This window comes from Carettochelys insculpta, chromosome 1, assembly GCF_033958435.1.
Source record: "Carettochelys insculpta isolate YL-2023 chromosome 1, ASM3395843v1, whole genome shotgun sequence".
In the NCBI taxonomy this organism is placed as follows: Eukaryota; Metazoa; Chordata; order Testudines; family Carettochelyidae; genus Carettochelys; species Carettochelys insculpta.
Window position 1 is genome coordinate 227,602,012 of NC_134137.1, and position 25,279 is coordinate 227,627,290.

The window sequence follows — 25,279 nt, forward strand, 5'->3', positions numbered from 1 at the left end:
AATATCAGTTTACTAAATTGCTTGTAAAGAGTTAAACCAAGAGATATTGGCTTCTGTGTTGGCAAACAGCCCCGTGCACTAATAGGGAGAGAGGGTGATTTTTGAATGGAAGCAGTTAAGTTGCTGAGGGTGTCTTTTGTGTGGCCAGAGGAGAGAGACCGAGAGGGATTAAATCTGAAACGAGGTTTGGAATTTTCAGTAATATCCAGGCCTCGAGAGCAGTCATGGAATAACAGATATGTCAGTAGAAAATAAATGTTTAGTCAGATGTGATCTGGCTTCTTTTTTTTTTTTTTTTTTTTTTTTTAATCTTGGGTTTGGTGCAGGACTTCTCAGGCCTGTACACTAACTTTTAAACTGAATCCCACGAAAGTAATTCGTGTTTTAATCTACCCTTTTTAGATCCTTTGTAACACATAGAAGCCAAGTCTACTTAGCAAGTATGTTGTGTTTTTCATTCATAAAAATCACCTTTTTAAGACGATGGTTTGATTCCTATATCGTAGAGGTGGTTCTCTGTACAGTAGGGTCTCAACATTTGCGAGGATTCTGTGTTTTGAATCCTCATGAATGTTGATTTTTTGTGAATACAGGGGTGCCCGGGGCCCCAGGGAAGTGGTGGCTGCCGGCGCTCCTGCCTGGGGCCCTTGGGGAAGCAGCTGCTCGTGAATAATTGAGTTCACAAACATTAAGTTGGTGAATTGTGAGACTCTACTGTATATGCATACCTAAGACCGAAAGTTAGCTATCAGAGTTTGCAGGTTTGTTTTTTTTCTATTTTCAAGCTTTCTCCTAAGGGAGGGTTTAAGAGCTTGGAGTTAGTCCACAGGGGGACATCTCAAGTGTGCCTTCCTCAGTTCTAAAAAAGGGTTTTCTTACTTGGACGATGGCAGCTACCTCCCAAGCTCAGGAAATCTGTGACCATGGGAAGCTTTCAAGCAGATGCCTATAGAGGCAAGATATTTTTAAGATCTCTGACAGGCCCCCACCTTCTGCACTTGGGAGTGCCAGATCGGGGAACAGCCTTGACAGTTGGTCATTTATAAAACTGATATTCACAAAATCAAGGTTCTTCTATAACAGTAGACGTTCTTTCTTTAATATCTTTAGACACAAAAATGAACTATTTCAACTGAAATATTTTAAATCCACATGCCTCACCAGAAATCAAAACACCAACCTTTCGGCAAAGAATAGCTCTGGCAAATTTCATCCCCAAATATAAACATTTTGGAATGTTCTAAGCACTTGGGAGAAAAAAGAACACCTCTTACATTTTTAATGGAAAGATTTAAGCAGCCTTAACAATAGGTGATGTTATATATTGAGAATTATAGCTGCAATAAAATTAGATTTGTTTTATTTCTAGTTAATAAACTTCCATACCCTTATTTTTGGTGTTCTGAGGGGTCGTAAAGAAAAGACAGGTATGTTTCCTGTCCAGACTTACAGAAATGTTGGATATTTTAAAGTTCTGGTAAATATCTGCAGATTAGCTCTTCATTAATCAAATTTTCCTCTGAACACAATGTAGCTTATATTTTTAGATTATTATGGTTAATGCTGCAACAACAAAAACAATATGAACTACTACAGGACTTGAACTACTTTTACTGAGGGCCAAATACACAGACCTCACTTAAGATAATGGGCTATCTCAAGCTCCAGCGAAGGCAAAACTCAGTTACACAAGGGCTGAATTTTTCCCTAGTAGGATTTTTACATAAGGATTAATGACTCACTCCGAACCACAAACGGAATTTAGACATTACAACACTGGACATTGCGACATTTAACTTTTAGGCACCTAAAATATACTGTAACAAAGCTGCAACTCACCAAGCCTGAGGTAGGCACATAGGCTCCCCGTACAATGAATAGGAGCAGAGATGAACATAAGAGTGTGATCTGGAAAGTTCCACTTGCTAGGTAAGGAACCTCCTGTGTTGGCCAATAGGAGATGTTGAGAAGGAATGTTTACCCTAAACCCTGTCATTCTCCCAGAAATAGGCACCTGAGTGTGGGCTGAAGGAGAAACCCTTATCGTCGTATGGTCTGTCTTCCTGTATAACAGAAGCCATAGAACTTTCCCAAAATAATTAGTATAAGAGATTTTTTTTTTTTTGAAAAACATCCAGTCTTGATTTAAAAATGGTCAGTTATGGTGAATCCTGGGGCAAGTTGTTCCAGTGGCTAATTATGGTCACCGTCTAAAGAATTATGCCTTATTTCCTGTCTGAGTTTGTGTTTTTTCAACTTCTATCCATTGCATTGTGTTATATCCTCTTGTGTTACCTTCAGAGACCTTATTATTAAGTATTTGTTCTCCATAAAGGTGCTTGTAGACTGTGACCAAATTTCCCCTAAACCTTCTCTTTGCTAGGTTAAATAGATTGAGCTCTTTGACTTTATCATTATGGGGCATATTTTTAATCCTTTAATTGTTCTTATGGCTCTTCTCTGAACTCTCTCTAATTTATCAGTATATTTAATTATGGATACGAGAAATAGACACTGTATTCCTGCAGCAGTCACACCATTGCCAAATATAGAGGTAAAATAACCTTTGTACTCCTAACAGAGATTCCCTTTTTATTCATCTAAGGATCCCATTAGCCCTTTCAGCCACAATGTCACAGTGGGAGCTCATGTTCAGCTGATGGTCCACCCTGACCACAAAATCTCTTTCAGAGTCACTGCTTCTTGGAATATAATCATCCACTGTGTCAGTAAGGCCTACATCTTTGTTCCAAGATTTATACATTTGCATTAACATCTAGTGACACACACACGGTTTGCTTATGCCCATTTTACCAAGCAATCCAGATCATTATATATCGGTGACCTGTCATCTTCATTAGTTCCATGGCCTCAATTTTTGTGTCATCTGCAAACTCTTTCAGTAATGGTGTTTTCTTCCAAGTCATTGATAAATATAGAAGATGCCAAAAAACTAATCTTTGCAAGATTCCACTATAAACGCACCCATGGGGGGGAGGCGTTCCCCTTTACAATTACATTTTGAGATCTATCAGATAGCTATCTTTTAATCCATTTAGTGAATGACACTTCAATTTTATCTTTCTGATTTTTAATCAAAATGTCTCAGTATGAAGTCATAATGCCTTACAGAAATAAATGTATTGCATTAACACTATTACCTTTATCAACCAAACTTCTCTCATAAAATATATATAGAGTTAGTTTGACAAGATCTGTTTTCCATAAACCCATGTTGATTGACATTAAATATATTGCTATTCTTAAATTCTTTATAAATCATTTTTTATCAGCGATTCCATTATCTTGCCTAAGATTGATATCCAGCTGACATGCTTGTAATTACCCAGGTTATCTTGTTTGTCCTTCCTCACTTCATACATAATTTGTTGGGGGTCTGAAGACAAAAAATAGTAGTGAGGAATGCAGAGAGAGAAAATTAATGATTATACAGTCTTTTGGCTAGGGCATCCACCTGGTAGATGGGAGGTCAAGGGTCCAGTCTACCTACTCTAGTGTTTCTTTATTTAAACACAAAAGAGAGGCTGAGGAGAGACAGAGGGAGAGTTACATCAGAATATGAGTCCAGCAATTACAGAACTCTCCTGTCATCAGGGCCAATTGAACCAGGATCTCCCACATCTCTGGTGAATGCGTTAAACCAGGGGTCTGCAACCAAAATAACAAGAAGAGACATTTTTTCAAATTCAGTTACAAAATCAATACTTTGAGCTGCAATCTATGTGAATCTGAGACAGTCCTTAATAAATAACATGAAACCGTACTTTTTGTAACCCATATTTTAGGAACAGCACGCACACATCCCCCAATGAACTGCATGTACTCAAAAGGGGAGTTATCCAACCTTTCGCGATAATATATCATTTCCTCTTTAGATATGAGTTGTTTGGAATTTAACAGAATTTTTTAAAGTAATCATTAATATTTAACTGTATTGAACAAGTTAGCAGGGACTCCTTGGGGCCAAAAGGAGGAGGAAAGTTTGTTGAAAATTTGCCTGGGATTTTCACTGCCATAGGGGGGCAGGGAGCCAGGCTGGGGAGGGGACCAGGATGCTCTTACTTAGCTTGAGCAGGCTGGGATTGTCAGCTGAAGAGCCGGACAGCGGGAACGGCAACTGGGTTTTTTCGTGAATAGGATTGCCTAAAACTGGGATTTAGGTGTGTCAGTCTGGGGCTTCAGTGTCCAAGTATCTCTGTGGGTTTAGGCCTCACTGCTCTTCTCTAGTTTCACTGTTACTAATGGACTTATTTGTAGATGAAGGGAAGCAGTTGCTCCATGTTATACTCCTTCCTATTCCTGCTTCCTGGAAATCTCTTTATAAGTACATTGGGATGGACTCTGTGGGTGGAGAGTAGAAAAAATTTGGGAAGGGATCTTTACTCTCCATAATCTTATCTCTTTGAAAATCCAAGGATTTCTCCTTAGAGGGTCATAGTCTTCCTGTAAAGATTACCTTTCAGGGTTTACCAGAGTTGAAATGAAACCTAGATATGTGGTGAATGTGGCAATTTGGTGTGGTTAATGAAAGGCTGGCACAGATATAGATAGTGCTAACCTGGCACGGGGCAACCTGAGGAATAATGCAGAGGCTCACAATCAAAGAGATTTCTATCAGAATTTTGTGTCACTTTGGGATGTGAAGTTTAGACTCTCTTAGTCATTCTGTGAGGCTGTGTCTAAACTGTGGAGACAATTTATGTATCTTTTGCTAACAGTTCTGTTGGAAGATGCTTTCCCAACATTTGGCCTGTCCACATGGGTTCAAATGTCAGGAAAAACGTGTCTGCTGAGATATCTCTTATGCCTTGTGGCATGAGGTATACAAGGGGTGTTGGCAAAACGCTGCTGTTTTTCTGCGAGTGGTCTCGGAAAAGCAGAAGCATTGTTTGGATGTGGCAGACTTGTGTTGGGAGACCTCCAGTCCCCTGACAGAAGCTTGCACTCTAGACATAGCCTGAGTGTGACAAATCCTATGATAACTGAAAGAATAGAGTACAGACAATTACTGCCTGAGATTCTGAAGCCCTTTTTCTTAATTGCCTTACATATATAGTGTGGTCGTTTGTGTTTCTGCAAGCTGAGGTAAAGTATGACCATTCTGAACTGGTACTGCTTTAGTCTCAGTTTGCATAAGTGAAAGAATATACTGAGAAAAGAGAGTGGCGAATTAGACTCCTGGAATTTCTTGGTCTTTTATGGATTTTTCACACGTGAAGAGGATTCTTGAGTAAGGATTGTAGAATTTTTCCTCTTTATTTTTGGCTTTAGAGGTTTTTTTTTTTTTTCTAAACGTTAGTTCACACAAGATGCAAAAACTAATTCTATTATACAGGCCATTTGTTAGTTCAAATGCTGCTAGCATTCATCTTTCAATTATTTATATAAACATATGACAGTGTGTGGTGTTTATGAAATCAAAGTGGTAAAAATTTCAGTCTGTTTGAAGTCTATTATGCCTTTAATTCAAGGACAGAAGTTTCTCACTATTCTGCTGTATTGAATTAAACAACCTTTTACACAGCAGTAATTGAGAAGAGGGGAAAAAAGCTTAAAGTGTGGCTATATGCTGAAAAGTAGTTATGTAAGTGTCATGACACCTTCACCACAGCAGAGCTGCTCTCAGGGAATACCGTTCATATCTTCTGACTTCAGTAACTAAAATAATTTTTCACTGAGTTGTACTCTTGTTAGCCCTGCAGAGTCAGAGTCAATAGAACTAAGAGGGAGATAGCTGGGTTCTATCTCTTTAGTGCAGTGGCGCTCAATTTGCAGGCCTGCAGACTGTCTGGGATTTCAAAAGAGGTCTGTAATTCCATTAAAATATTTGTAGGGGTCTGGAAATGAAAAAGATTGAGAACCACTGCTTTAGTGCATCATCAACAGATTTGTTCACTACATTTCTTACAGTTATATCTATTCAAGCCCTTTGAAGACAATTGAATTGCAAAGGTGTCACTAACAGTATAATTTTTGCTTGCAGAATTTTTATTACTGGTAATGTTACATGAGCAGGAAAGAAAACAGCTAGCCTCTTGGGTCCCAGGGCTGATAATGATGGGGGAAAAAATCTGCTTACTTTTAAAATGGGCTTGTTTGATACGTAAATCAGGGTGATATTAAGCATAGAACCTCACGATTTCAGTTTTTAGTCACTTTTAAAAGATTAAATGGATTTTATTGTGATAGGATAATACTAAGTTAAATGTTCCGGAAAAAGTAGAAAACAGGCAATGCTGTGCTGCATTGGTCAGTATGGGGAAAGGACCCTCTGCAAGCCAAGATCTTCATGTTCCTATAAAAGATCAGGGTGAGCTGACTCTATGGCATTGTATTTTACCATCATCTAGGCCAGGTGTTATTTTTTTGGGCTGGGGGCCACTGATCCACAGATAAATCAGTTTGGGGGCCACATGCAAGTGGGAAGCAAAAAAAAAATCAAGACCCCCCCCACTGATGTGTGGCCCCTCAGTTGAGAAGCAGAAATAAAAAACCTCGCTACTTTCAACACTACACTAGAGCTAGTAGGTTTTGTAGGGACCCCAGGATCTCATGTGTGATCTGAAATGAGGCATTCAGTGTACAGGAGGGGACTGCTGGGGAGTGGGCTGGGGTGGGAATAGGGGGTCTGAGCAGGAGGCAGGGTGCAGGAGTGAGCTTGAGGTGCAGGGTCTGGGTGGGAACAGAGGGTGCAGGAGTGGGTTGGGAGTGAGTGTGTAGGGTCTGGGTGGAACTTAGGGTGCAGGAGTGGGCTAAGGGGTGGGAGGCAGGCTGCAGGAGTAGGATGGGGGTGGAGGTGCAGGGTCTGGGTGTAAGGTATGGTATAGGAATGGGATTGGGGGTCTAGGCTGGAGGAAGAAGGTGCAAGAGTGGGGTGAGGAAGGGTGCAGTATCAGGCTGTAGGTCTGGAAGGGGGGTTTGCAGGCATGGGTGAGGGGTGGGGTCCCTGGGGTCCAGAAGTGGGTGTACAGCAGCAGGGTGGGGAGTGAAGGATCTGGTTGGGGAGAGGGTGCAGGAAAGGGCTGAAGGGCGTGGGGTCAGGAAGGGTCAGAGATGCAGGAGCCGGGGTTAGGTGTGGGGTCTGTTTGGGAGGGGTCAAGGATGGGGCACAGGTGCCTACCTGGCACAGCTCCTATGGTGGATAATGTGTGCAGCTGTGTGTGCTTCAGGGAAGAACCCCCACCGTCCGCAGTTCACCCAATGGGAAGTATGGGGCAGTACCCGCGCATAGTGCTTCCCTGTAGCTCTCACAGCCGCTTCTCCCGGCAAGGCAGAGCCCTCAGCCCAGATCTGTTCTTGGTTTGCCTTGATCAGGCTCATGAGGCTCAGGGCTGTCCCCCCTGCCCTTTGTGGCATGGAGCCAGTGCCAGCAGTCCTGCCATGGTGCCACTCAGTGCGGCTGAAGCACCAGTGCTGACTTGCAGCCCGGGGGAGGGGGAGAGGGAGAGGGGAAGTTCTGAGCTTTGCAAGCCATATCAAAGCAAGTCATGGGCTGGATTCAGTCTGTGGGCTAAAGGTTCTCCATCCCTGAATTAGATCCTGAAAAGATTTGTGGTCCTGGGATTTGTGAAGTGTGAGGTTCCAGAACTTGGGCTGCAGCTTGAACTCAGAAGTTTAAATTTCAGTGAAAGAGCCTCTTGACCCTGAGTTAAGTAGTATGGGCCAGGCTGCTGTGCCTGCTTGCAGTGCAGAGATACCCTGAGTAGGCAGGCAGAGGGGCCAGGTGTGAGAACCCATGGTGGACTAGCGTAAGGGCAAAAGTACCAGTTGCCCCAGGGCCCTTAGGCATGAGAGGACCCAAGGCTCCATAATTCCATTTTGTGTAAACCATTTGCTTTAATGGAACAAAAGGAATGTCATGTCATTCTTATGTTAAAATTATTTAAGTAATTTTCTTACACATCATTAGCAATAATAAACATGAATAGATTTTAAAGCATTAATGATGTTACATTAATATTTTTAAGTGTGGGGAGGACTTGGGACTATTGTCTCAGGGCCCCCACCTTTTCTTTATCTGCTGCTGATGAAAATCATGGTTGTCCCTCCTCCAACTACATAATAATCATTTGGAAGTTAGTACGGATTGTGACAATTTTAATTTCTAAACAGTGTCTCCTTTTGCAGTGTGGAAATTCAATTTAAAGGTATTACAGGGTCAGTACAGTAAACCACCAGTATACGCGATTTTGACTCACACTTAACGTGTGTTAACGCAAGTGGAAATCCTGGGGTTCTCGGAGTGGGGGGCTGGCAGGAGTGCAGCTGGGGAGAGCCAGTCGTGGCTTCTTCCTGGCTCCCTTCCACAGTGGGAGCTAGGAAACTTCTGTTTTTCAGCTCCTGCAAGCCCAGGGGACCCAGGAACCAGGCAGCAGCCTGGCTCCCCACTCCCCGGGGCTTGTGGGAGCCAGTAGGGGGGAGCCGGGAGCCAGGAGCAGAATGTAGCAGCATAGAGACACAGGGTCTGTACACACTGGTTTTTATCCTTCAGCAGATTCCTGAGATATCTGAAGATCTGCTGGTTCTGGGTCCTTGCCACCAAAAGAAGAATGAGGATTAAAACTCTATGAGAGAGGGATACCTTGTGAAAGCTCCTGATGCGAGCTTGCAGTTTTCTTCCTAGAGGCATGATTTGACACATGCTAATGTCCATTTTCAAAGTGCTGTTTGTTTTTTGAGAAATTTTAGATTGATTCTTGTGCTTTTAATCAGCTATATAAACTCCATTGATTTAAACTGGATATTTATTTATATTTATTATTTTTATAACTTTTAAAAATAAGAATACATTATCAAAAATGGGAATTCACAATAAGAATACAGAAGTAATAAGTATCACGTGTAATTTTGCATGCTAACCCCTTTCCCCCAGATAATCAAGGCTTTATTTTAAAGGTACATACATTAAAGCTGAGTTAAAGTTCTTATTGAGGCACATATACAGTTAAAAATACACTGATCAGAAGGACTTCATTTAGAGGGTATTTGCATTAAGGACCAAATAACTATTACTCTTAATGGATTTAAAAGTAGTATTTGTAATTTGCTATCTTTCTCAGACAGAAAAACCGCCCATCTTAGAGCACATAATATTGTAAGTGTGTAGTACAACTAAAGCTGAACGATTTCTGGGAATAGAGCCCAAAGATGATAAATGCAATGGCAATCATCTTGACTCAGCATAATGCATTTAGGATGTTACAGTTTCGTGATTGTGTTAAGTAATATAGAAATTATAGGGGCATGTGATTTATACTGTTTTTACTTTTAAACAAAAAAAAAAAGTTAATATAGATATATAAGCATAACTTTTCTTACATACCAGAAGTTACGATAGTGACTACAAATATGTTTGTTAATGAAGTCCAGTATGTCATCCATGATACGAAGCATTTGACTGAGATAGATTAAAAATAGAATCTGAAACTTTTTTACAGGATATACTGTATGTGACTAATATACGCCAACATTATTTCTTTATATATTTAATAATTTTAAAAAAGCTTTATCATGATTTCAGATTTTTTTGCACATTAAAAATACAATTAGATAGTACTCAAAAGTCCATAATGAAAACCTTAACCCTTGCATTAGAATAACTAGACAACTCATCCACAAATCTCTGAAAATAAATGGGCTTTACAGTGTACTCTAATGTTCAGTTTTGTGAATGTTCCTTTCTACCCTTAAAATCCACACATTCTGATCTAATCTGACCTCCTACAGAAATCAGATCTCACCCAAAAGAATTCCTACATCAAGCCTAAAATATAGGTCTAAGATATATCTGTTAGGAAAGTATCTATTCTTGATTTAAAGACTTAAGCAAAGAGGAATCCACACATCCCTTTTTCAGCAAGTCTTATGCCCCAACGAGCTCTGTCTCTGCTCCCTGACAGCGAGGATCATGCTTGTGACTACTCATTACTGAAGATGTCAAGTGTATACGTGGCTTTCTTGTGGCTTTTTCATTGCTTTCTGATACCTGGATGCGTGGAGCTGTCACCAATCAATTCCCAGCCCTGGTGTTCCTTTGGCTTAGCTTCTGCTTGGGCCTTGCCCAGGTGGTCTTTGGGCCATAGCTTCTGTGTTTCAGCAGTCTATGCACATGTGGGTATTAAATGGAAGAAACAATTTGAGACCAAGTCTGTGTCTATATTCAACTGGAAAGTCAATGGCTGGTACCTGAAATGAACTTTTCAGCTGTCAGCTTCCGTGCCTGTCTTCACAGCAGAAAGTCAATGGGAGAAGCTCATGAGGAGTTCCAGGGTTAACGTTGACCATGGAACACTGTTTTGTGCATGTGAGAACCAGCGCCCCAGAAGATCAGACCTGAGTGGTTGCTCTTCTATAATCAGTGTGAACCTAAGAGTGGTTGGTGCAGTCATCAGCTTTAACTAGGTCTGTATATGATCTAAAGATCAAAAACATCCTTGATGGTTGCTAGTAACGGGGAAAAAATGGGGAAAAAACAGTCTTCTGAAGTCGTTTTCATTTTGTAGAGTTCCAAATGGAACAGCTTTTTACTTTTTCGAAACTTTTGTGAACTATTGAATTCTGAAGTTTTGTATTTTCCCCATTAGCTGCAATAAAATGAATGAATCTAAGGTTGTTGTAGCTTTTTAACTTTGTTTATTGCCACCTTTTGTTCCCTTGTGACTTTTCAAATCTCAAAAATCTTCCTGTTCTAAAATATATACTATAGCAGAAGGAAACTGTAATTCTGTTGCATTGTGCATTTTTGATAACATCCTCACATTTAAGAAAAGTTAGAATGGCAGATGCACTTTTTTCCTCTCTTTTGCATTCTGTAACCCTCACTTTTCCAAAATTGAGGACATTTTGAAAAATGAGGGATTGGCAAAAGGAACAAAAAGCTACACATAGTTCATACTGGTTCACAGTGGACATGAGTAAAGGAAAAATGAGGAAGAAAGGGGCAAAGCCAAAAGCTATTTTTATTGTTTCAACTGTTTGTTTTGACAGAAAACTGGGAAACCTTCAAAAAACTCAGAGCTTTTAGTGATCTTGTCTCCTAGGTGTTGTCTTGAGAGGAAGCCTGGTGTGTTCTCACATTTTTCTTGTATCTCCCTTGTCTTGAGATGGAAGCCCAGTATTGACTTGCTCATGCTCCATTTCTTGTGGACATTGAGCAGAGAACTCAGTAATGGGGCGGGCCCAGGTACAAAGACACAGCAAGGAAGAAGAGCACTGTTGCATTGGGTTCCACCATGGCTAGGTCTACACTAGCCCCAGAACTTCAAAAGGGGCATGATAATGAACCTAATCAAAAGATGATAATTAGGCGCTTGCATGAATATGCAGCGCCTCATTAGCAAAATGGCGGCTGTGGCACTTTGAAAGTGCTGCTTTTGATCATGTGCGGTTCGTGTACATGAAGGACCCCCGCACACTTCAAATCCACTTATTGCTATTTGGTTGTAGGAATAAGGGGATTTCGAAGTGTGCACGGTCCTTTCGAAAAGGACCCCGTGTAGATGAGCCGTACACAATTGAAAGCGTCACTTTTGAAGTGATGGGGCTGCCATTATGCTAATGAGGCACTGAATATTCATGGAAGCACCTCTTTAGCATCTTTTGATTAGGTTCATTATCATGTCCCTTTTGAAGTCCTGGAGCTAGTGTAGACATAGCCCATGTGTAGCAATGCACTCTTTCAAAGCTCTTGTCCACCTCTGCATTCAACATCAATAAAAATAATATGTGATATTTATACATTTCTTATGAAGCTGGTTCAGAACGTCTTTGAAGCATAGAGGCCCCAATTCATAAATTCATCAGTGTTCAGCAAACCACTTAAGCACAGGCTTATTTTTAGTTAATTGCTTAACTCTTTTTCACTTCAGTGGGATGTGCTTAAAGTTAAGTATGGGGCTTAACTGCTCTCTTGAATACTTAGCTAAACTGGGGCCAAAGAGCATGAGGCTTTGTCTGCATTTGTAAGTTTAAAGCATTCTCCCAGCACTGGAAGCCTGTTTGCGTTGGAGCTTTAAGGACATGTAACTTGCTGTGGCTGGAGTGCAAACCTCTGAGTGAGAAAGTTACAGTGAAGGAGTGTAGCAGTATAGGCAAGACCTAAGTGTCTTACATAAGGACACAAAGCATATTGGTGGCACGTTGCATATAGAATCTACAATCTTGTTTGATAACCCTGATCATCATTATCCATTCTGGAAAAAAAATAGTTCCTCAAATAATTCACCACCTGAATAAACTAATCCTGCTTTCAAATTTTAACCCCCTCCCTAATGTTGTATCTAGAAAATGTTAACAGAACTACAGGCTTCTATAAACTTTACATTAAATTACACAGGAGCAATTCCTGAGCATATACTATGAAAACAAAAAGGCAACCCAGTAGCATAGTCAAATTCCACACATTAACACATGGTTTGAATCGGGATGGGAATTTTTTAGGTCATTATAGGGGCTCTTCTGCATACTTGGCTTAATCTAATTCTTGACTCCCCCCGCCACCTTCTGCCCCTCTACTCTCTGGTTTGCTCACCTTGATAATATTTTTCTGATTTGTCAACCTTGATTATTATGTTTGGTTCTCTGTGCTTTAAATATTGAGTCTGTTCTGGTATGGCTATTATCTGAAGAAGCTCATCACATAATAAATTATTTTGTTAGTCTTTAAAGTGCTACTTGACTGCTTTTTTGTTTTCATAGTATATAGACTAACACAGTTTTCTCTCTGTTACTGAGCATATACTGTGTTACTTCATGGAAAACTTTCAAAATCAATTTTAGGTCTGTTTTTTTCTGTAGTTATTTATGAAAGATCAAAAATACTTTGAAGGGAGAAAGCTTTACAAACTAATATATCTTGCTGTAGGACAAGAGTTATTAGACTGTATCATCACTGTGTAAATAATTATATTGTTGCATGCATACTAAATTCTAGTGGGATTTTGTTGCTACAGCTACGAAAGAATCTGATTACATCTCCTGTGTAGCTTAATTGAACTGAAATGACAATGTTATGTTTTATACAGTTTTAGTAATATTTTCAGTTTTAGGAGTGAAACATTGGCAAATCCAATTAATTTTATTCCTGCATAAGTCTAGATAATTTATTTGTATAAAGAATATTCATGAGATGTACATGAATACGGGGGGTAGGAATGCGGAGTTTATTTCATCTCTCTAGCATTTGAAAAAGGAATTCAAAATATTAAAGAAGGATTTTGACTAAAATTGTATCTTCAACTTTTGTTTTGTTTACAAGAAAACATCTTATATATTTGGGAGACACTATAGCTGTGTCTAAACTAGAGAGTTTTGTCAACAATACTCCGGTTTTGTTGATTAAAACTCATAAAGTGTTCACACTAAAAATGCCTTCTGTTGACAGAATTCGGCACTTTTGTCGAAAGCCTTCTGCCTCCCCCCTGCATGAGGCAGAAGGCATTTCTTAAAAGAATCTGTTGACAAAAAGGCTGTGTGGACACTCTTGAGGCCCCTCTCTCAAGAGACAGGGCTTCCAGCTCATCAGGCAGCCCTGTTTCCTGTGCTTCCAGTTGGCTGCTATGTTGAGAGTGTGGCTGGGCAGTCTGGTCACTCTCCATTGACACAGCGGATCAACAAGAGTGATCTGCATTTGTGTGTGGCCACAATCTGTCAACAGAAGTTTTGTCTGCAGATATCTTCCGACAGTAACTTCTGTCAACAGATTGTGGTAGTGTAGATGTAGCCTGGATATGGTCTGAGGAGCACAGGTACAACTCACTTCTTCTGCCTCCAGGGATCAGCATGCCCCCAAAAAGAAACAAAAAATAGAGAAGGTGATGGGAAACCCCATCTTCTCATTGTCTTCTCTGTACCTCTTTTTAGCTCCCGCCCCCATGGTAACAATAAGCTGTGCCTTTAATTCACAGGGCACAGGGCTTCTGTTTTGGAATTCCCTTTGTGGTCCCGCTATCTGTTATTTAGATCATTTAATCATGTAAATGATTTCTAGTTTTGTGGGCATTTTCTTCTTATTATATCAATAATTGCCTGTTAGGCAAAACAAGACTCTGACTGTGAGTTGCCATGTTCTTGTATTACTTTCCCTTCTTATCTGTGCTTCAAAGTGTTTTCAGGAAAATCAGACAGGATTCTAGTTTCCGTAATAATGGTTTTCACGTGGCCTCATTAATTTGGTTGGTTAGATCTCTGACTTCATAAATAAAACCTCCAGTTCAAGTTATAGTTCTTCCATTTATCATTAGACTGAGATCAGGTTCTCCTTCAAAATCCAGCAGTGTGTGTCCTGGAAGCATGACACAATTCATACTTGTAGGGGCCAGATGGTCAGCCCTGGTGCAATCATTTTGTTCCTCTGGAGCTTCACCAGCTTTTGGGGAATTCTTGAAATATAGAGGAACAGGATCAAGTGTCCACCACTCCTCACATTTGTCTCTGGCATGGAAGGTGGTGGGGTGGTGGCATGTTGGATTGTGGCTCTGCATCCCCCACTATTCCCAGGAACTGGCCTCTGCTGCTCCGATTGGCCACAATTCTGACCAATAGGAGCAGCAGGGGGAAAGCATTAGGCAAGTGATACTCTATGCTGCTGTTCTCCAAGCCAGATGACAAAGGGTATGGGGGCAGGGAAGGGAGGAAGACAAGCACTCAGAGCTGCTATCTCCCTCACCAGGCAGTGCCTGCAGGCTGGATTTAGCCCCAGCTTGTCTTGATCTGGCCCACAAGGTTCAGGGGTCCCTCCCATCTCAGCAGGGAGCCAGTGCTGATGCTCCCACCATGCATGGGATGGCCACGGTGCTGGAGCACCAGCATGGACTCCCTGATGTGTGCTGAGGGGGGGTGAACCCTGAGTCTCTCCCAGGATAGTTCCGGGTAGAGTGTGGGCCATAGGTTGCCCACCTCAACTTAGACCATTTCTGATTGCTGTTTTGTCTTTAACCTGTCTTAAAAGGCCAAAATGACAGAGATTTCACACGCTTCCTGGGAAGCACGTTCCAATGCTTCAGTCTTCTTATGAAGTTTTTCTAACAGTTAATCTAAATCTCCCTTGCTGCAGATTAAGCTCATTACTTCTTGCTCTACCTTCAGTGGACGTAATAAAGAGTTGATCACCATACCCCTGATAACAGCCCTTGAATTATTTTGAAGACTTAATCAGGCTTCCAGTAGTCTTCTCTTCTTAACATGATCATTTTTTTAACCTCTCCTTGTAGGTGAGATTTTCTAATAATTTTATCATTTTTATTGGTCTTCTCTAGATTATCTCTAACTTGTCCACATCTTCCCTGAAATGTGGTGCCCAGAACTGTATACAGAGTTTTAGCTGAGGCTTCACCACTCCCGAATAGAGTAGAAAAAATAACTCTTATGTGTTACTTTTGATGTTCCTATTAATACACTCCCCAGAATGATAAAAGCATCTTTTTCAGCTGAATCACATTGTTGGCTGATATTCAGTTTCTGAGCCACTATAACCCCCGATCCTTTTCAGAAGTACTACTGCCTGGTTAGTTATACTCCATTTTGTATTTGTGCATTTGATTTTTTTTCTTAAACACAGGAGTTGGCACTCATCTGTATTAAATTTCATCTTGTTGATTCAGGCCAGTTCTTCAGGGTCATCTTGAATTCTAATCCCTCCCGTTTTAGTCTCACCCACAAATTAGATACGTTCTTCCAGTTTTGCTCAGATGCATTAACTACTCTTTGAATATAATCTTTTAACCAGATTTGCACCCACCTTTTATAATTATTTTATCTAGGCCACATTTCTCTGGTTTGCTTATGAGAATGTCTTGTGGGACTGCATCAAAAGCTTTACTAAAATCAAGGTCAATCATGACTAAAGCTCCTCTCAGCATCCACTCAGCCAGTAATTTTGTCAAAGAAGGAAACTGGGTTTGGCCATAGTTCATAGATTCCAAGGTACCATTATGATAATTGAATATGACCACCTGTGAAATACAGGCTACAGAACTTCCCCAAAATAATCCTTAGAGCATATCTTTTAGGAAAAATCCTGGTTTTAAAACGGTCAATGGTAGAGAATCCGGCGTGACCCTTGGTAAATTGCTCTAGTGAGTAATTGGTCTCACAGTTAAAAAAATGTATACCTTACTTCCAGTCTGAATTTGTCTGTCTTTAACTTCCAGTCTTTGGAGCATGTTATATGTTTGTCTGATAGATTGAAAAATTGTTTATTAAATATTTGTTCCTCATGCGGGTTCTTACAGCCTGTAATCGTCACCTCTGAACCTTCTGTCTGTCAAACTAAATAGACTGAGCTTCTTGAGTCTCACTTTAAAGCTTATTTTCTGATCTGTTAATCATTCTTGTGGTTCGTCTCTGAACCCTCTCCAATTTATGAATGTCCTTCTTGAATTATGCACACAGTATTTCAATAGCAGTCACTCCAGTGCAAAGTACAGAGGAAGAATTAACCTAGCTACTCCTACCTGAGATCCCTCTGTTTTTGCATACCAGGATTGCATTGGTAGGTTGGGAGCTCATATTCAGATGATTGCCCATCACTACCCCCAAATCTTTTTCAAAGTCACTGATTTCCAGCTAGGTTAGAAGCTCTTATCCTGTGATTATGGCATATGTACTTTGCTCCTATATTTATGTGTTTACATTTAGCTGAATTAAAACTCTGAATTCTTATTCTCTCATCCCACCTTACTTTTCTAATTGTGGACTTGATGAATAAATGGGTCAAACAACACTACAGCAGGCTGTTTTTCTATGACAGACAAGAAGTGCATGGCTTTTGTCTGATAGAAATCTTACTCATCTACAACTTTACAATTTTGAAGCACAGATTACCATATGATCATGGCAAAATATAATTACATAAACTACACAACTTATTGCTTATATTAAACACCTTCCACTGGAACAAAACAATAATTTTCAGGCCATCATTCCTGAAGGATAGTTACTGGTCAGGACATCCCTTCAGGTGTTTTATATAATTTCTACAGCAGAAATTATGTGCTTGGCATTCTGGATCCAACTCTCTCCTTTTCCTGGAGAAGTCCAAAGATCAGCAGAGGGCTTTCCCTTTGAGTGTGTGCAGTTGTTTTCAGATGAGAACACAAATGAGTTCTTGCACACTTTGAAAGGCTCAGGAGTTACTTTATAATCCTGTGGGAATTTATACACCTGTAAACAGAAGAAAATTTAGTAGGTCACAAAGCAAACAGTGTTCCTATCCAACCCGATTCTATGGCTTGCAAAGACACAATGACTTCTCAGCTTCTGTCTGTCCCTTCCCCCCACAGCTCCAAAGTCCTTACGTTCCAGAGGAAAAATGTTACTCGTTGATGAGGCCAGACTGTTCAGCTAGCATCATTACTGAAACACCCTCTTCAATTTTTAGTTCACCAGTTTTAACAATTTGCCCATCTCTCCACATTTGGAGATGAACTTTCTCATTTTTGTTTATGTATGGGTTTGGATTACTACAAGGTCTTGGAGACTGTAACATTGAACTGTATCCCTTTTACCTTCCTTCTTTACCTGCTTTCTTCTTCATCCTGCTTCAGGAACACCTCTCATGAGCTCTTACTGAGACAACGAACTCCCTTCTTTGTTTAGGAATGATAGAGGCGTTCTCTCCTGAACATGAGGGAAAGGACTTCTAGTTGATTTACTTTCTCATGCCAAAGAAAAATGGAACATTGAGGATGATTTTAATCTTAAGGCAACTAAACTAATTTTGTGAAGTCTGACAAGTTCATGATGATGACTCTGGGAGATATAGTTTCTTTGCTAAATTCCGGGGATTTGTTTTTGACTCTTAACCTGCAAGATGCATATTGCCATATAGTGATACCCCCATTCCCTAGAAAATAAACTAAAAATTTGTTACAGACCGGGATCATTCCAGTACTGTGTGCTCTGCTTTGCACTCCCCTCAGCTGAGAGAGAGTTTTCAAAGGTTCTAACAGTGGTAGTCACTTATCTTCACTGAGATTTTAGTATCCTTGTACCTTGATAATTGGCTGTTTGTGGGTCAGTATTAAAAAAGGGCCATCAGCTACTCAGATGACTTTTTCTCTGTTCCTGGAATTCAGTCTTCGACTTAATGTAGAAAAGTTCATATATTGACCTTTGCAAAAAATACAGATCATAGGACATCTTCCTGTTCTTTAACTCTCTAGAGATTCTTAGCCCAGTTACCTGCACTCTGTTCTGGGAAGAGGGCTTTTTTTTTTTTTTTTCCTTTTCTTTCTCGGGAGTATCTCACACTATGGTTAAAATGAGTTTAGTTTGAAATATATAATTTTTAATCAACATTTCATGTACATTTGATGAAAAATACATTATTTGGAACACAAATAGTGAGGGAGCCCAATCAATAATCAGCTTGAAAAAGAAGAATCAGGAAAGGATGGAAGCAGAAGGGCCTGAGTTTTCAGCAAGCTTAGCCACTGGTCTGCTAAGTCATACACAAATATAATTCCTCTCCCACATATCCATCTGTCCTTTACTTGGACTCAAACAAAACTTCTGAATAAAAAAAAATGATGCTTTGTACACCATAAAAATAGAAAATGCTAAAAATGTGGACACAGATGGTTTTTATAAAATCTCTGACCTTCCAGGCCTCTAGATCCAAAGGAAACCACTTTCAAGCTCTATCCAGGAAAACCCTGCAAGAAAATGTTATTGGTACAGTACTGGAATTTTTGGGGAATGGGGGAAGGGGGTAAAAAGAACCAAAGAACGGAGACAGTAAAGCATGGTTTCCCAAACTGGAAGGGCATGAAGAAATTCTGGGTGGGCACGAGGTGACCCAGTGCCCCATCATTCTCCCCACCCAAAGAAAGAGCTGGCCTTTGCTTCCAGCTCTCAGCCCCTGCCATTTTACGTGGGTGACCCAGCGCCGCCGTTATAAAAAGCAGGCAGCAGCAAAAACCCAAGTGGAGCTAGCTGCCTTCTGCAGGGGTGAGTGAGTGTGGGTTGGGGGACAAGGAGGATGGGCTTAGATAGAGGACTGGGATTCCTGTCTTAGGTGAGGGGGTGGGGATGGGGCAAGAGCAGGGAGCTGGCGGTGCCTGGCTTTGTGAGATGGCAGGGGCTCGAAGTTGGCTCGCGGGGCGCTTGGGCAGTTGGCCCTCAGCAGCGCATGGCTTGGGTATCTTGGGCTGGTGGGTGGGCAGCTGGCCCCAGCAGTATGGGGCTCATATGGCTTGGGCTGGGAGGTGGGCGGCTGGCCCCAGGAATGTGGAGCCCGGGCAGCTGGCCTCAGCAGCATGGGGGTTGAGTGGCTTGGGATAGTGGGGGATGGTGGCTGCCCCTACCAGCATGGGGGTTGGGCGGGTAGCTGTGGCAGTGCAGGTCTTCGGCTGGCAGGCGGCTGGTGTGGGCAGCTCTGGCGGCTGGCATGGGGTTCAGGCAGGTGGCTGGCTGGGGCTGAACCAGGCACATGCAAGGGGACAAGAAGAACTATTTGAGCTTATTTTTAATTTTAAATAACATTTTTATATCAAGTTTTTGTGTTTATTTTAAATTACAAATTGAATATTTTGTTAAAGTGGGGTTGGATGATGGTAAAGAGGAGGTGAGGGGGAGTGAAGGTTGCTCAGAGATCTAAAGGTGGGGCATGATGCCAAAAAGTTTGGGAATCACTGCAGTAGAGAATATTGGCCCACTTCAAAATCTTTGTGGTTCTTGAAAGTTTGACATTTGAAGGTTTGTATTGCACAGTATTCAAGCTCAGGTTGGGATATTGAGAAAACTAAGCTGTTTGTTCTGAAGTAATGCTGCCATATATATATATGGCAAAGCAGATCTCCCAGCAAGAGCTACTGGAACCATAGTAACTTAAGTCTTTGTTAAATTTCTATGTCACTGGCAATAATTAGTTACTACTGTAATACAGGTTGCACCTCTCAAATCTGGTACACTCTCATCTGGCAACAGGGACCACAGATGTTCCAGGACCAGAGTCCTAGGGCCGACCAGTGTCTGTGGGGGCAGCCCATCTGAGGCTGGAACCAGCGTCTGTCTGCCCCATGGCAGCACAGTGACCAGAGCCGGAGCTCTAGGCTGCCAGGTGGCTGCATAGGGCTGGAGCCAGAGTTTCTTGGCTGCCCTGTGACAGTGTGGCGCTGGGGCTGGACCTGCCCGCTACATCGTCCCTGGAGCATAGGACAGGGTTGGAGTCCCATAGCAGCCCTGGGAAGCCTGAGCTGGAGTCCCTGGGGTAGGCAGGAAGCTGGGGCTGTAGCAGCTCCTGAGAATGCAGGCTGCCTGGGGGCAGAAGCTGTGGATTTCCCCTGGTTCAGCAAGTTCTCTTGTTTGGGACCCATTGAATCCTGAGCATTCCAGACCAGGGAGGTGCAACTTGTAATGATTATGTCAGCAGCATTTCTCTTACCAGTATAGGTTAGATTTTTTTCGCAATTTGAGGACTACATAGTAATGAGAGCCAATAATCAGCAGTAGTTAATTTGCTAAATTCCCTTATAGGGACTCTTTTATTCCCACACATCTAGCTGGAGCATTTCTCCCACTTGACAATATCAGAAGGGCAAATTTCCTTACCTCCTCCTAAAACATGTTCATAATCTCCAGTTTAAGGACCATGTTGCTATTGTTTCAGCCATCTGCAGACTCAGATGTATGTTACTATATTGGTTTATTATCAGTTCATTATTTCAAGGTCACCTCTGCAACTATAAAAGCTAGAAATATAATATTTTAATTAAAGAATGAGGAAAGGAGGAAGATTGTGTCCCTCCTGAAAACTGACGTGGACTTCTACTTTTGAAAACCTGTGTTCCAATTACTTTTCCTTTTTGTTATAGCTGTTTGTGGCAATATTTTGAGGCACCATTTCATGTAATATCATCAGTTGGCAGCTAGGGTTTTCTCTTGTGTGAAAGAATATCTACCTATACAGCAAATGAGCAACAAGTACTAGTTTTTATTTATGCATATTTTGTCATTTCCTTTGTTAATACAAATATAAGTAAAATACATGATTTAAAATTGTTTTGGAAAATAAATTGTATAGTTCTAAATAGCACATCCTTCAAAATAGCTTTTTGATACAAATTGTTCAAAATTGTATTGTTCGTAAATTTTAAGTTCTATTTATGTGTAATTGATCTGCAACACATATAGTGAATTTAGTGTTACACGTCCTATACATTGTGTTTGTTTGCTCTATTTCAGACGGTTCGCCATGGTTTTCCTTATTTGCCCACTGCCTTAGCTTTTGACCCAGTTCAGAAAATTCTGGCTATTGGAACAAGAACAGGAGCCGTACGAATGTATCCTTTCTTATTTAAAGTCATTACAGTTTCTGTACTTTTGACACTGTGGTTATCTGAATCATCTTCACTTCAGTAAACATTCAGGTAAGATACTTTTTATAATGTTAAATTCTGATATGTTTTCCTTTACTGTTTGGACTGAAAAAATAGAAGTTTTTTTTGGTTGTTCTGGCATTAATAAGGGCTTATTAATGTGATTAAGGATGATGATTCAAGCATGAATTACTGGTTTATGAATAACCCTGCCTAATATGTAGGTGAGTTAATTTTCATGCTCAGTATGTGAAAGTGGAGGGATTAAAAACAAGTAGGTTAGGTTCCAAACAAGAATACATATGGAGGAAATTCTTTTAGATGTTTTCATTCTGCATGAGTTTCTTTAAAACTGAATATCTATTTATAAAATTTGATATTATTACAGTGATATTTTGCCTTGAAGTTTTGATGTTTATAGTTTAATATGCATAACTCTTTATCTCTCAGTTTTGAGCCAAGGATGCTTTTGGAACCCATTTTTACAAAAGATTAGGATGACGTCATTACATTCAGAACAAAATACAGCACTCATTTCCCTTGCCCCCCAAAATTAGAAAAAAAATCCCCTAAAATGGGAGGAGGGAGAGAACTGGAGATCGTTTTTAAATATAACTTTTGAATTTTGTAAAATGTTCAGATACCACGTTGATGAGGGTGGTAGAAATGTTGTGATATTGGTAGATGAAATAAGTCAAACTGTCAGCATAAATCAACCTGTCAACATAGGGGAAAAATCAATAGGAAAAAAATGGAAACATGGTCTGTTTTTGTTTTTTTTTTTTGAGACTCTTAAAAGTACGTCAAAGTTCTGAATTACAGGACATTCCTCTGTACACGTTTCCCAATTTGTCAAGGCCCAAATAGTTCTATCAAACTGGGATACATCTCAATAAAAACCAGACAGGAAAAATAGTACAGGAGAGTTAAAATGTTATGTGTCTGACATATTGAACAGAAGGAATATTTTCTTCTCTTTTTTAACCTTAATTCACAGATTCAACACTTCTGGTATAAATAATTGAAAGTGAGAACATGAGTGCCTTGATCCTATGATCACTAGCACACAAGCTTAACTATAATCCAAGAGGATTTCAATTTTAATCTTTTTATTTATGCAAGTTATATAGCCCTGTAAATTCCAGATTTAAAACAAAAATATTGTATGAGGTATGGTTAGTTTACTCTATGTTCTTTCTCTCCGCATCACCCTGGTGTCTGAGTCTAGTGATAGCAGAGGCAAGGTATAAATAAAGTGAAAACTGTTTGGAAGCTCATCCAGTGCCACAAGTAACACATTTAGCAACCAGGACTTTGATTCCTCTCATTTGAGAGTCATCTTGTATTCCATAAATTTTATTTTCAAAGGCCTTCATGTTTTTCCAGTATAAGCCTTCTGCAAGGACATTAAACCAGTTATACCACACAGTCTGTGCTGTTGGTGAATCTGCTCTTGATAACATACTATTTACGTGAATGATAAGAGAGACCATATCCTACTGAACACATACATTTCTGGGATGGAAGATCTCAGCATGTTCTTTACTTCTGGTGGACTACAGTTCAAATGGTCATATTATGTTCTGCTTTGGAAATACCTATGGAAGGGGTCTAGAGCTTCACCTCTGGATGGCTCATTCACACTGTCACTTCAGAGTGTCACTACACCCTCCTCTTCTTCCTGCCTTAGCAGCATGTCTTGGGTACAAGCTGCGCTGCTATTGGCCAGACACCCTATGATGACATAAAATCTCTGCTCTAAGGAAATTGCAGGTATAGAGCCCGAGTAATGTTACTTTCAACCTCTAATGTGCCTAGGAGTGGACATTTGGGTGGGTGAGCAATGACAGATTTAGCTAGCTCAGCTTCTCCCCTGATGCTGTGCTGTCTTCCTAACCCTGGTGCCCCCAGGAATAGGGTTTTACCTGCCAAGTTGGACATGCATATGGAACCAAGATCCTACTCTTGTGCTCTAGTCTGAGTAGCAGGCAGGGTAAAAGATTCCCTCACTTTTGAGCTGAAATTCACCACATTCTTTAGGGCACAGGAGGAATAATAGACACTGATTTCCCCCCAAGCCTCCCTTCATTTGAGCATTCTGAAGGCGATGTCCCTTCCCCCTCACAGGGTACACATCTAGGGAAACAGATTCCGTGAGCTTCACCTTCTTGAGAAGAAAGTTTATCCAGAGCAGGGAGGGAAAACTGGTTGAGGGGTTGAATAGGGCAAGGTAGAGTTTAAGGCCTCAAGTTGTAGGGAAGGAGCAGGATGTAGAGGGGGTGTAGGATATGGGAAAGACAGCAAAACTTGGGAGTATTGCAGAGCCTGGGGTTGGAGGCACAGGGACAGGACTGGAGCATCGGAGGGATCTTAGTGGTGCAGGAGAGATCCTGGATGCTAGGGAGGAGGAATGGGAAAGAGAAACCAGGAAGGATCAAGGGTCTGCCTCCTCACAATCCTGACAGCTAATCCTTGCAATGGCACAGGTGGGCCCTGCAGGGGCCTGAGCTCTGGCTGTCCCATCAGACCTCAGTTTGGTGTCCTTCTGCGTGGCCACCCATGTCTCCTAGTCTTGCTGGCAGATATGTTAAAGTAAGGCCATGTTTTAATTTATGGAAATGCTAGAGGAATACTAGAGCATGTGACTTTTTAAAAAAGCATGTTAATTTTCTCCTCTTACAATTTGCACATTGTTAATCATTTTAAACACAATTTATTACAATACTTTGTTTCTGGGCTAAGACCTGCTATGCTAATTTCAACATTTTTACAGCTGATTTATTGTTGCCCTCCTAAAGATTGAATTTGTAATAGAAAGACTTTTAAAATATAAAAAATTGAGCAGGTTTTAATGGCTCTCTAAATTACATATTCTTCTGCATAAAGTGCTTCTAGTGGATCAGCACACAGTGTCCTGAAACTGATTAGTGTTGGATAATGATAAAATTGAAGAATTATTTCAATATACTTTGCTGGGGCTTTTGTATTCTCTGCTGTTGGTGCTATTGAGCAGTCCTGGTTATGGTACAGAAAGGACATCATGAGTGAAATCAATTCAATACCAGCATCTGACTAGACTGTGTTATTGATTATTTATATTGTGGTACTTCTCAAAGGGCCTAATTAAGATCAAGATCCTGTTGTGTTAAACACCACGAGTACATACAAAGACAGAGTTCCTCTCCAAAATGCTTACAGGGTGTCATGGAACAAATCTGCCTTTTATCAGTCCAAATCACATAGTAGTAATTTCGGTTTTGTTTCCAGCAATGTAACTATTTTCTGGCACTAAAGTGTTAAAGAAAGATCCAAAAATACTGACACAAACTAGAGCCAGATGCTATATATAATACATGATTTCTCTTTTATATTAAATAAGGAACTTAGGTAGAAATTAGACTTACCTATGGAGATGGTAATTTTTTGCGGGGGGCGGGAGGGGGATTCATTTTCCATGGGAAATATTGCAAAAAGAGGCAGAAAGATAGTGTGCTGGAATTGACAAGAATCAGTGCTGTACATCCTTGTATAAAGATTGCCCTTACAGATACCAAAGTTAACAAATATTGTTTTATGACATAGCAAGTATTAGTCATTTAAATTTTTCATATGGACTCAATTCCAGAATATTTTTCAAGAACAAAGTGGTTGGGAATGAAAACTGGCAGGAGGACAAGAGAACTGGCAAGGGAAGAAGAGCAGTGTGAGAAGCAGGTTGGAGAATTGAATGAGTAGGCAGGAGGAGAGAGAAAAAACTGGATCTCATGGGCTCATCTGTTGAAAATGGAGAGGAATTTGTGCAAATCTGAATTAAATGAAAGGGAAAGACAATAACTTTAGGTCCCTACTGTAATCTGAAAAAGTACAGAATAGCTTAGTTTCTTATACAAATTCAAAATTATCTTTCTTAATTCTATACAGACAGAAAGATCAAAGTATCA

The 25,279-nt window shown here is 40.5% G+C and overlaps 1 protein-coding gene across 2 annotated transcripts in view; it reads left to right on the forward strand.

Moving 5' to 3' along the window:
- Nucleotides 1-25,279, forward strand: part of STXBP5L (syntaxin binding protein 5L) — a 443,298-nt gene that overhangs the window by 13,634 nt on the left and 404,385 nt on the right. For both annotated transcript variants that reach the window (XM_075000721.1, XM_075000731.1), the window contains exon 2: nt 21,205-21,302. In XM_075000721.1, the coding sequence (XP_074856822.1) occupies nt 21,205-21,302 (98 nt within the window). The remainder of the gene's footprint in view (nt 1-21,204; nt 21,303-25,279) is intronic.